The 12,338-nt window shown below is 54.3% G+C and overlaps 1 protein-coding gene across 1 annotated transcript; it reads right to left on the bottom strand.

Moving 5' to 3' along the window:
• Positions 1–2,089: 2,089 nt before the first annotated feature.
• Positions 2,090–9,312, bottom strand: DNMT3L (DNA methyltransferase 3 like). Its single transcript, XM_049785556.1, has 13 exons — positions 9,211–9,312; positions 7,488–7,698; positions 7,016–7,105; positions 6,760–6,804; positions 6,397–6,476; positions 6,214–6,326; positions 5,888–6,059; positions 4,976–5,063; positions 4,223–4,311; positions 3,640–3,718; positions 3,329–3,468; positions 2,322–2,416; positions 2,090–2,240 (listed from the first exon to the last, which is right to left on the bottom strand). Exons 1-13 carry the CDS (start codon positions 9,310–9,312, stop codon positions 2,090–2,092), a joined length of 1,455 nt encoding a protein of 484 aa, XP_049641513.1.
• Positions 9,313–12,338: the final 3,026 nt, after the last annotated feature.

Below are 12,338 nucleotides of genomic sequence, written 5' to 3'. Positions count from 1 at the left end.
CCTCCCACCATGGGGAGTTCCCTACCGATGAGACTACCAGGACACAGATGGATTCAAACCAGTTCTGACTTGTCCTCTGAACACTGGCACAACAGGCTACCACTTTCCAGTATTTTGGAGACCACCCATTTCCCCTCGTTGAACTCTTTCTCTTCCAGGCTAAACATGCTTCAGGAAGACGGCCTCCAAAACACACTGCCAGCCAAGACACCACTTGACCCTGGGTGGTAGGAATCTCCCAGCCTGGTATCACAGCTCTCTGGCTCGGCTGGGTCCCACTGACAAACCCAGGCCTGTCTACTCTGGGCTCTGGTTCTGAGTCACTGGCTATTTTTTCTTGCAAGGCCAGAGCTTTGGCCTCTGTGGGGCTCCTGTTTCCTGACTCTAAGACAGTGGTAGAAACATGAGCCTGTGCAAAATGCAAGAGAGGTGGGACTTGGGAAGGACCAGGATGCCTCAGCTTAGCACCTCTCCCTGCCTTCCTAGTTGCACCTGACCTCTGTCTTTTGATTGGTTACTTGTGCAGTGGGCTCAGAGGACCGGACAATAGAGCAACACTACATAGAACTGCCCTATTGGCTGAACGGAATGTGAGACCTGGAAATGAAGCCTTGTTAGTATACTCCTGCTTGGTGGAAAATCGGGTGTTATGACACTGAAGTATTTTCCTCACTCCAGACTCTAGATGGGGCCCCCAGCACTTCTGGAGGAAGCAGTGATCCTGTAGACAACTAGAAAAGTGTTTCTTAGCCTTTATTTCTACTGTGACCCTCTGTTTCCTTCCCATCCTACTCATTGTTCTCTGTTCCCTCCCCCATTTTTGCAGTTGTCAACTGTGTCCCTGCATGGGATGTCCTGGGTGGTTAATTGGGGGTGGCACACACACACACACACACACACACACACACACACACACACACACACACACACACAATGGATGAGGTCTTGAGGACCCAGTGCCAGGCCCCAATCATAACTGAGGCCTCCCAATGTTCTGATAGATATCAACAGCCCCTCGTCCCCCCAGCCCAACCCAACCTCACTCAGGCCCTAAGAGTCAGTAGGCACTAGAACCTTCTCTCATGGGGGACTTGGAGAAAAGACCCCATCCAGGTTCTGTGGGCCCCAGGGTCTCCCCAGGGGGGCTAGAACCCTTCAGAGAGTGAGAGAGGGAAAGGGCCTCTGGGGTTCCCAGTCCTGGCACACTCCCCTCACCCTGAATCCACTGCCCCCAGGAACATCAGAAACATTTCCCTTTTCCCTGTTCTGGGGGTCCCCTTCTTGAGTATGCTAGTTTGGAGCCCTCTCCCAGGGGTCCCATCTTTTTCCACTGCCATAGGGGTGTGTGTCTCAATGTTTGGGGGCCACTGAGCTCTCCTCAGTGGCTCAGAGCAGAGCCCCAGCCCCCATGAGTCCCCAGGGACCCACTGAGTGGGGGCCCTGCCCGGTTGCAGCCACTATGGGAATGTCCCTTGGGCTGCCTGTGCATGGTGGTAGTCCTGGGTGCTGGGGGGGGGGACAGGGCAGGAGGTCCTGTTCCCAGGAATCTGGAGGGGTCTTTGACCATTGGTGGGGCTGGGATTACTCCCACGGTGGGTGTTTCTGCTTAGCAAAGCTCCTGGGCTTTCTAGGGCTGTGTTCATACCAAGGCATCCCCTACACTACCCACACCCCATCCCCACAGAACATGCAGTGCTCCTGCCCTCCTCCAGGGAAACTTCTGGAGCACGGAGAGTCCCCCAGGACAGTGAATCGAAGCAGAAAGAAAGGAAGACAAGAAAGGTGAGGATTCTGGTTCCAGGCACTTGGTATTGTGGCAGGAAAACAGTACTTGGGCAAGGGAGAGATGTTCGGAGGACTCGGGGCAGGAGGGACAATGCTTGGAGTATCGGGATAAGGAGGGAAGAGGCTCGGAAAAGCCAGGGGCCAGGGTCTGTGATCCGAGTATAGTCTCAGAGGCAGGAGGATAAATTCTTGAAACACTCAGGAGCAGGGGCAGATGCTTGGACCGCTTGGGAGCAGGGAAGAAATGCTCCCTCCAGGACTGGCAAAGTTCTCAAAGTATCAGCTCAGGGCAGGAGGAAGGAGTCTAGATATTCTCTGAGGGGCAGGAGAACTCAAAATACTCCTTCAGGGGCAGGAAACAGCTCTTCACCAGCTGCAGGGCTCTGGGATCCCATGACCACTGCCTGCCCTTGGCCAGCAACGCTGCCTCTTGCTCAGGCGCCAGCTCCGTGTGCCTGCTGGGATGGCAGGCAGGGCTCAGGTGGGCAGTGGAGCTGGGGTGTGTGGGTTGGGGCTGGGGTGTGCAGCTCTGCTACCTCTTCACTGCCGGGATGTTGCTCCACATACGAACAGCATTCTGGATGGTTCTGCCGTCCTTGTCTTGGCTGTCCTGGATGGTCACCGGGTCAGTCTGGGGAGACAGGTGACACCACCATGAACCCCGGCTCCCCCCTCCAAATCCACACATTCTGCTCCCTGTGTTTTTTGGCGTCCTGGAGCCTGGGGTGTATCCATGATTGTGGGAATGTACCTCCCCTCACGCCAGTCTCATTACAGCCTGGGGACTCTACCACTCAGGGGTGACAGAAAACATGGGACCCAGGCCCCATCTAGTGTCTGAAGGCACACCACATCATATCCAGAATCCCTAGGCCCCCAAGAGGCAGGGGATGCATCGGACATGGTCTGGGCTCCCGGTCCACACTGAGCCCTAAGAATTGCTGTGATGGGGCACAGCTCGTGAGGAGCTGGGAAAGACTAACTGATGGGAGAGAATTTGGGAGTCTGAACTCTTGCTCTGTGTGTGTGTTTGACTGTGGGTGTGTGTCGTTGTGGGGCATCTGTGTGTGATTGTGATATGTGAGACTGTGCTGTGAGGCTGTGGGATTGTGGGGTGTGTGTAATTGTGCTGTGTGTGTGACTGAGGGGGTGAGATTGTGGTGGGTGTGATTCTAGGGTGTTACTGTAGGGGGTGGGTTGTGATTGTGTGGTTGTGCTTGTAGAGTCTTTAGTTTATGGTATGTGATTGTTTGTGATTGTGGGGAGTGTGTGACTGTGGTATCTGTGATTATTGTATGTAAGACTGTGGAGATGTGACTGTGGAGGCTGATTGTGCTGTGAGACTGTGGGATATCTTTGTGTGATTGTGGGGTATGACTGTGCTGTGCCCAGCTGGCATGGTGGGCAGGGATGGGAACTGATGTGCTGAGGTCCCCTGCCCCTGTGCCCATCTGGAGGTGAGCATTTGTGGGATATTGAGCCCATTTCCCAAACCCCCATCCTCCATCTCTCTGTCCCCACCCCCCATCCCACCCAGCTGCACCTCCAGGAAGCGGGAGGCAATGGCCTGATTTTCTGGTTTCAGATGCAGGGCATCCACGAAGGCCCAGAAGAAGAGGGGGCTGCTGCCAGGAGGGGGGCGCGTGTACTGCAGGATCCGGTGGAACTGGAACAGGTACCAGCCTGGGTGGGGGGAACGTGAGTGTTGGGGGTGCAGGAGTGCTGGCTGGAGCATGCAGGATTGCAGTGCGGAACTAAGGGTGGGAATGCTCGGGGGTGGGGGTCACCGGTGAAGGACATGCAGTGGTGCAGGCTCGCCCTGAGGCAATGAGACAGGGTGGGAGAGGGGAGGACTCTCACAAGGGTAGTTGCAGTATTGGCCAATGGGGGGTGTGGATCCAAAAACGAGGTCAAAGGCGCCCCAGGCTTTCACCTGCAGAAGCACAAATACAGCAGGCAGACTGGTGGACAGACACACAGATGGACAGACAGGCAGACAGACAGGTAAGCACACAAACAGCTGGGCAGACAGACAGGTAAGCAGACAGACAGACAGATAGACAGGCTGGCAGACGGGCCACTTTGAGACTCGGAGCTAAGCCACCCCTGGACTTCAGACTCTCAGCCAAGCCCTGGGCAGCCCCGAGGGACATAGTGGGCAGGCAAGGGAAGGATAGGCAGCAGCTTCGGGCACCTTGGAGCCGGGCTCCCCCACATGCATGGCCTCTGCCCCAGCTTGCCCTGTGCCCCTCTGTGAGACACTGGGAGCTGGGTCCTGGGGGCCGTACCCTCCCACCCCTAGCCATGATAGCCGGAAGCTCCTCTGGCCCCCTTCCCCGGGTGGGCTCAGGGCATCAGGTCAGTGCCTGGGTGAGCCGTGCTGGGCAGTGCCGGGCTGCTTCCTTGGGCTGGGCACGGTGCTCTTGGGGACACTCACGTCCCGCCTCACGATGTTCGTCACATCATGCACGATTTTCAGCTGTTCTGGTCCAGCGTCGCTCCACAGAAAACCCAGGCTGGCTAGCTCTGGGGGCGATATGGGGACTTCGAGGTCTTTGTCCCCAGATTCCCCAGATTGGCCAAGGGGCGAGTCTGAACTCATGTGGCTGAGGGGGCCACGGACACTGACTTCGGAGCTTGGGGGAAGGGGCTGGACCGAAGGGGCCATGGCAGGAGGTGACCCCATGACCCTCTAAGCCTGTCCCTGACCTCAACAGACAGACCCATACACGAGAAGAGCAGGAAGCACCCCAAGGGGCCTGTGCACACCTCCTGGGTTCCGTGGGTGCTGGTGGAATGCACCAGGTGTCCAGACCCTGGCAGGGGGCTGAACGTTCCGGTCCAGGCCAGATGTGCACCCTGACATGTGGAGCTGGGATGGGGCGTGGGGCCGGGGGCAGAGAAGTGCCCCTAGGATGTGGCCAAGTGGGGTGGGGGTCACCCTCAGGCTCCTCCTAGCCCAATCCTTGCCCCCTCCCGAGGTGATTCCGGAAGGATCCACTTGTTCCCTCACTGGGGCCTCGCAGCCGGGCTCAGTTTTGGAGGTCTCAGCCTCTCTCCGGTCCCACCACACTCACAATCGCTCTGACACTGACACAATCCCACTCACTGACACTCTCTCTTTGTCTCTGTCTTTCATCTCTCTGTCTCTGTCTGTCTCTGTCTCCCCCACCCCCACACATACACTTACCAGGGCCGATGTCGGCAAAGAGGCACAGCACCCGCATTGGCCTCCGTTCCTCCACGGGCACTGTTTCAAATATCTCCTGGGGCCACGCCTGCAGGACATGGAGGGCAAATCCTGACATGTGCTGTCCCTCCACCCCCACGAGACCCCAAGACAGTTCTCCCCAGGCCTGACTTGACTGTCCTAGACAAGATGGACAGTGTTTCCTGGAAACAATCGCATCTGGGCTTCTGAACCCGCCCCATCCCTCCTGAGAGCACTAAGCGGGCATCCGGACTGGGAGCACCTCACAGGCTCTGGGAGCCCTTCCTGGGTGACAATCAGCCCTTTCAGGCTAAACCCTGGCCCAAGCCACACAGGAGCAACGGGTCAGGGTCGGATGCCTACAAGACACCAGAGCCAGGGGCTAATCTGGCGTGGACCCCACAGAATCCCCCAACACAGAGCCTGGAGCAACCCCTGAGAACTGCCAGTTGTGGCCCCAAAACCATCAGAGTGAAAATAAAGTAACAAAGAAACAAGAAACTTACACAGCCTCACATGCACAAACACTCTGCAAACTCTCGCACACATGTACACACACACACACACACACACACACAAACACACACACATTTTGGGGTCTGGGAGACGGGAGACCTGCTTGCAGGGGTGGCTGCAGGTTCAAGGCCTGATGCCACCACATGTCCAGGGCCTCACTGAGAGGTGGCTCTGCTGTCCCACGGGCCAGTACCAAATACCAAACACCTGAGATCAATGCCTGAATCCCTAGAGTGCCCCCATAACCCTGAAAAACACGGCCGTGGCATTGCTGCCATGACCCCGGGAAGCACCTTGGCGACCCTGGGGAGCACTAACATAACCCTGGAACTTCTCCCTGATCCCTTGGGGGAGCGTTGTGTAAACTAAGCTCACCGACTCGCGGTCCTGGAAGGCCTTGAGGCGGGCTCTCCACTGGGTTCGCCTGCGCAGCAGCCCGCTACCAGGGAGGGGCAGGCAGAGGAAGCAGGCCCACTTGCTCTGTGCCTGGGCCTGCACGGCCTTCCCGGGGCCCAACAGGGCGTCCACGCACTCGAAGCAGTAGCACCTGGTCCAGGGGGGCCTGTGAACAAGGGGCCCCCCACAACAGGGAACGCAGAGTGTTTCCTGCCCCCATAGGGCAGATAGCAGGAGGCTCCTTGGATGGGGTTGGGGTGAGGCCCTGGGGTGGGGGTGGCTGGGACATGGGGACCCCAGCTCACCGGGTGCAGTCGGGGCTCTCACACATCAGCAGGACATCCCCCAAGCCGCAGATAGAGCAGAGGGACTGGTGGCCGTCGTCATCATACAGGAACAGGCCGTTTAAGTACCTGTCCTAGGGGAGCCAGACTGAGCCCCTTGCCCCTGCTGAGCTCCGCTGAGCACCCTGATCCCTGCCTACCTACCTTGCAGAGGGTGCACATGCCCCCCTCGAACAGCGGGTGCTGCGTATACACCTGGGTGCTCCCACAGCAAATGCACAAGTCTGTGGGCACGGCACGGTGATGTCAGGACCTTGGGGGTGCTGGAGCCCTCGCTTGGGGTAACCCAGAACAGGTTCCCCACATGCAGGGACCAACCCCAGGATACCGAGTCCAGACACCCGGCACCCTGCACCCCTGCAGGCTCCCCCCTGAACATCCCTGAGGGGCCGTTTGTGGTTTTTCTGTTTGGGCAGAAGCTGAGACTTGGGTGAGGAAGGTGAGACCCCGAGGAAGGTGCAAGTCTTGGGGGGGGGGCGGCCAATGAGGCCACCGGCAGGCCCTCACCTTCAATGTCTCTTCGGTTCACCTGGACCTCGTAGGCGATGAGATCTGCGGGAGAAAAACTGCCTGGTACCCGGCCCCTCTCATTCTGGGGGCTGAGACTGGAGTTCTCGGGCCCTCAGAGGCCTTAGGGGACCCTGGGGTGGGGGGGCTCATCCCTAGAGAGAGCATTTTTAGGCTGAGTCAGAGACAACCCTCTTGCAGGTCCCCAGAGACTCCTGGGACACCCTCCCCGCAGACCCTTCCCCGGGAACCTCACCTCTGCTGGGCTCTGGCAGGGCAGGGAGGGGTGGATCACTGGAATCCAGCACGATGACATCCTCATCCTTGCTGGCCTCCTGGTTTAGGACTGGGACACAGGGGACGGACATGCAACACAGAACTGGACAGCACGCATGTGTACACACATGTACGCATGAACCACCGTGTCTGTACTCCACGCACATGCCACGGCACACAGAGATATGTGTATGCAACAGGCATGGATGTGTTCTGTCATAGCACCCACATGCCATGTACCGCAGCTCACACGGACACAGACACAGAACACGTGGACTGACCAAACACATATGCACGAGGTCATGGGCAACACAGGACACACTCACACATGCAGGGACAGAGGTGACACGTCAGCTTCCCCACAGGAGACCCCCAAACCACCATGGGGAACAGAGCAGCCTTGCCCGGGCCCAAGTGTTCCCCCAAAGGCAGGGGAGGGCGGTGACACTCACGGATCTCATAGGATTGCAGCTCCTCGGGCTCCGACTCCCCATCCCAGCTGGGGGACGAGTGGGGACTGGGGATCCTCAGGGAGGCGACAGCCATGGAGGCAGGCAGGAGGGGATGTCCCACAAACAGCAGAGGTGGTGGGCTCTGCGTAAGAGCTACAGAGGCCACTTGGAGCGGGGGCGGCTCCACGAGCTGTGTGTGGGCGGACTGGTCCTGGTAGGGGTGAAACACCCAGCGGGGATGGGGATGGTTGCGGGGGCGGCATGTGGGGGAGGAGGGCCCAAGCTCTCTGTCGGATTGGGTGCAGGGCAGAGGTCTGGGTGCCACTCAGGTCCCACCCATTGGGTTGGGGATGGAGGTAGGGTTGAAGAGGGAGGAGGATGGGCGTTGGAGGGCAGCTCAGTTCCCTTGTTTTTGTTTTTTGACCACACCCTTTTGACGCTCTGGCTATGCGCTCAGAACTCACTCCTGGCTTTTGGGGACCATACCATATAGGATCTTAGGCCAAAACGGACCAGCAGGAGGCACTCGCCTTGCACGGGTTCCACCTGGGTCAGTCTCTGACACCACAGAGCATGCCCAAGTCCTCCAAGAGTGATTTCTGAGGGCAGAACAGGAATAAGACCTGCACACCATTGACAAACCAAAAGAAAAATGTCGGCGGGGAAAAAAAAAAAAAAAAAAAAAAGAAAAATGTTTGCGAGGGCCGGAGCAGTAGCACAGCAATAGGGCGTTTGCCTTGCACGTGGTCAACCTTGGAAGGACCTCGGTTCAATTCATGGCTTCCCATATAGTCCAAAGAGCCTGCCAGGAGCGACCTCTGAGCGCAGAACCAGTAGTAACCTCTGAGCGCCACCGAATGTGGCCCAGAAACAAACAAACAAACAAAAACCAAAACAAAACAAGCAGAAACAAAATCAAAAAAGAAAAGAAAAGAAAAATGTCAGCAAGCTCTACATATGGCTCTAATGCATTCACTTGTTGGTGGGATCTCTCGGTGTGAATGGGTCAAGACAATGTATCCGCTTGGTCATTGCTATACGTAGATCTACGTGTAGATACATGTGTCCACTTGGCAGTGGGTCTCTAGATAGTGTTGATACAATAAGCACGTATAGTGTCCACTTGGCAGTGTGTATGGGGATATCTAAGGTATTGATACGATGTATCTGCATGACCGTGGGAAATCTACAGCCGATTTAATGGATCCACCTGGTTATGGGTGCAGCTGCAATGATGATAGAGTATATCCACAATGATGATAAGACCTCAGGCTCCTGATAAAACATATCCACTCGTGGATAAGGCGTCTGCCTTGCAAGCGCTAGCCTAGGACAGACCCCTGTTCGATCCCCTGGAGTCCCATATGGTTCCCCAAGCCAGGAACTATTTCTGAGCGCATAACCAGGAGTAACCCCTGAGCGTCACTGAGTGTACCCCCCCAAAAAAAAAAAAACCCCAAAACCCAAACGTACCCACTCATTCTGCTCATGCTGCTGTATTGATACACACTGTCCCAAGATTGGTCAAGGGAACAATGTTGGTAAAGTGTCTGCTCCACACATGACAATTAATCACGTGTCCAAGAGGAAACAAGGGAAAGTGGACTGCGCTCCCCTAAAATTCTGGAAAGACAGAACTGCCCTAAAGAGCTGTGTCAGAGGCCAGAGGGACAGCACAGGGCTAGGACGTGCCACTTGCCTTGCACAAGGCAAGCTCCTTTACTTCCTTGTCCCTGAGCTCCACAGAGGGGCTAGTCAGTCTCGGGAGATCAGGAACTGCGGCTCCACTGGCAGCCTGAGCACTGCCATTGACAGGACCCGACATCGAGTGTTGGAACCTGAATTCTGAACAAGGAGGGATGTCATTTTGTAAAGGCCACATGCTCAGGTTCTGAGCAGGGAGAGATCATTTTGTAAGGACCACATGTTGTAAGCCACATGCTAGGGCTTCACAAGCCCTATTTCCATAGGCCCTGCTCCAAGCTACCTGGCCAGACCAGGTAGCCTATCAGGGAAGGACAAGGGAGCAGTAGGAAGGTACCCCTAGACAAGAGCTGATCATTTTTTTTGTTTGTTTGTTTTTGGGCCACACTCGGCAGTGCTCAGGGGTCACTCCTGGCTGTCTGCTCAGAAATAGCTCCTGGCAGGCACGGGGGACCATATGGGACGCCAGGATTCAAACCAACCACCTTTGGTCCTGGATCGGCTGCTTGCAAGGCAAACGCCACTGTGCTATCTCTCCGGGCCCAAGAGCTGATCATTTTAAGGATCATCAGAAAGCTGGAACCTCCCTATATCCCTTCCCTATATAATCTTCCTCATGACCTTGGGTGGGGCTCATCTCCTTGGGGGGGGGGTGATGGCCCTGGCTGGCCAGGCTATGGGGGGGGTCTTGTTGGCAGATGGATTAAAGTATTAAACACTATTCCAGTTGTGTGATCTCGTCCTTCTACTCTGGAATCCTAGACAAGCTGCATGTGGGGCTCAGAAACATGCCCCCCAACAGCCACAGGCAGCCCACAGCAACTCACTCTTCAATGTGCTGGGAAAACAACAAAAATTGGATCACTTGATGGAATAGTTACTGGGTTGTGCAGGTTGGTTGGACACTGAAAACCACAAGAATTCCCAGCTGCGTTGACATGCAAATCTTGTGAACTCTGCCAACTGAGGAGACTTACCCAAGAGAAAACCGATTTCCTGGCAGTCCTGTAGGATATGAACGAAAAAAGATGAATTAGTCACTTTAGACCCAAAAGTTGAAAGAGGGGAGTGGACACTGATGCAGCATCTCACACCTGAAAATCAGTCATGAGTAAACTCTGTCTCTCTAAGTCACTGCGATCTAATGAACACTTAATAAAGAAATCAATCAAGTGGCGATTCCACTTGAACTCAGAAAACAAGAGGAGGAAAAAGACCTAGATTCTGTCTAGAAGTCAGTAATCTCACAACAAACCAGGCAAAAAATGTAATCATTGCCATTTAATCTGGAAATTTAATCAAAGGAATTACATCTCAAGTTACATCACAGCAGGGAGGGCGCTTGTCTTTCCAGAAGTCGACTCAGGTTCCACAGATTGCTGGCACTGCATATGGTCCCCCGCAGAGCCTGCCAGGAGTGACTCTTGAGTGCACAAAACAGACAGACAGACAGACAGACAGACAAACAAGAAATAACTTCAACACTGTCTGCAGGATGTCAGGTGGACTTGCCACCTATGAACATTGAATTGGAGATGTTTTTACACACCCTTTCCTAGTCTGTGGCCCTTCTGGCCAAACTTTTTTCCTGTGACCCCTCTATTCCAGCACCACTCAGGGGGGTCCTGAGGTTCTGAGGGTCCCAGGAGTTCTAAAATCAGATTGAGAAACACTGATTTCAGCACTGATTAACGCATAAGCTTTGCAGGGTTTATTCGCCCGGGCAGCGTGCCCCTGGCAAGCTCTCCCAGCATCCAAGGCTGATGTTTTTTTGGGACCTCTCACCTAACTTTACTCCACCTCTTATCCCAAATGTGGCCGGCATGGATTCGGCTTGTGATTCAGTGGAGGATTCAGGACCTTCCATCTAGATCTCAAGCTCCCAGCCAGGAGCTACCAGGGTCTGCATCCTGAGCACCAGTTGTGAGCCCTGACAGACACAGGGCTGGAGTGGGAGGATGGTGGGGAGGACATTTGCCTTATATACAGCTGACCTAGGCTTGATCCTAGTATCCCATATGTTCTCTCGCCAATGGCCAGAAGTAATTCTTGAGCACAGAGCCAGGAGTAATTCCTGAGCTCTGAAAGAAGGAGGAGGAAGAGGAAAAAGAAGAAAAAGAAAAAGGGCTGGAGAGATAGCACAGCGGCAAGGCATTTGCCTTGCATGCAGAAGGACAGTGGTTTGAATTCTGGCATCACATATGGTCCCCCGAGCCTGCAGGGGGCAATTTCTGAGCGTAGAGCCAGGAGTAGCTCCTGAGCACTGCCGGGTGTAACCCAAAAACCAAAAAAAAAGAAAAGAAAAGAAAAAGAAAAGAAGGGAGAGAGGAAGGAAGGGGAGGGGAAGAAGAAAAGAAAAAGAAGAGAGGAGAGGGGGAGAAGGGAGGGAGGAGAGAGGAAGAAGGAGATGAGAAGAGGAGGAAGAGGAGGAGGAGGAGAAAATAAGAGAGAGGAGGGAGGGAAGTAGGAGGGAGGAGGGTGCAAAGAGGAGGGGAAGAAGAAGAAAGAAAGAAGAAAAAGAACAGGAGAGAGGAAGGAAGGAGAAGAGAAAAAGGAGAAGAGGAGAAGGAGGAGGAGGAGGAGAAATCCCAGAAACGAGCACACTGGTGAAGGATTGATGTTCTTTTTTTTTAAATATATTTTTTTATTTAAACACCTTGATTACATATATGATTGTGTTGTTTGGGTTTCAGTCATGTAAAGAACACCACCCATCACCAGTGCAACATTCCCATCACCAATGTCCCAAGTCTCCCTGCTCCCCACCCAACCCCTGCATGTACTCTAGTCAGGCTTTCTATTTCCTTCATACATTCTCATTATTAGGATAGTTTAAAATGTAGTTATTTCTTTAACAAAACTCATTCCTGTTTGTGGTGAGCTTCATGAGGTGAGCTTTAACTTCCAGCCCTTCTCTCTTTTGTGTCTGAAAATTATTATTGCAAGAATGTCTTTCATTTTTCTTAAAACCCATAGATGAGTGAGACCATTCTGCTTTTTTTTCCCCTCTCTCTGACTTATTTCACTCAGCATAATAGATTCCATGTACATCCATGTATAGGAAAATTTCATGACTTCATCTCTCCTGACAGCTGCATAATATTCCATTGTGTATATGTACCACAGTTTCTTTAGCCATTCATCTGT

This window comes from Suncus etruscus, chromosome 13 (assembly GCF_024139225.1).
Source record: "Suncus etruscus isolate mSunEtr1 chromosome 13, mSunEtr1.pri.cur, whole genome shotgun sequence".
Taxonomy (NCBI): Eukaryota; Metazoa; Chordata; class Mammalia; order Eulipotyphla; family Soricidae; genus Suncus; species Suncus etruscus.
The sequence above is the reverse complement of the archived record's forward strand: the minus strand, read 5'-3'. Positions and strand labels throughout refer to the sequence as shown.

Bases quoted from the DNA above. Each gene is read 5' to 3' on its own strand.
- DNMT3L (XM_049785556.1), bottom strand. From the start codon at position 9,312: ATGTCGGGTCCTGTCAATGGCAGTGCTCAGGCTGCCAGTGGAGCCGCA. The intron at 7,699-9,210 runs GTAAAGGAGCTT...CACCCCTACCAG, and splicing joins TGGAGCTCAGGGACAAGGAA to GACCAGTCCGCCCACACACA. The intron at 3,469-3,639 runs GTCCTCCCCTCT...CCCCCCACCCAG, and splicing joins CTGCAACTACCCTTGTGAGA to GCTGGTACCTGTTCCAGTTC.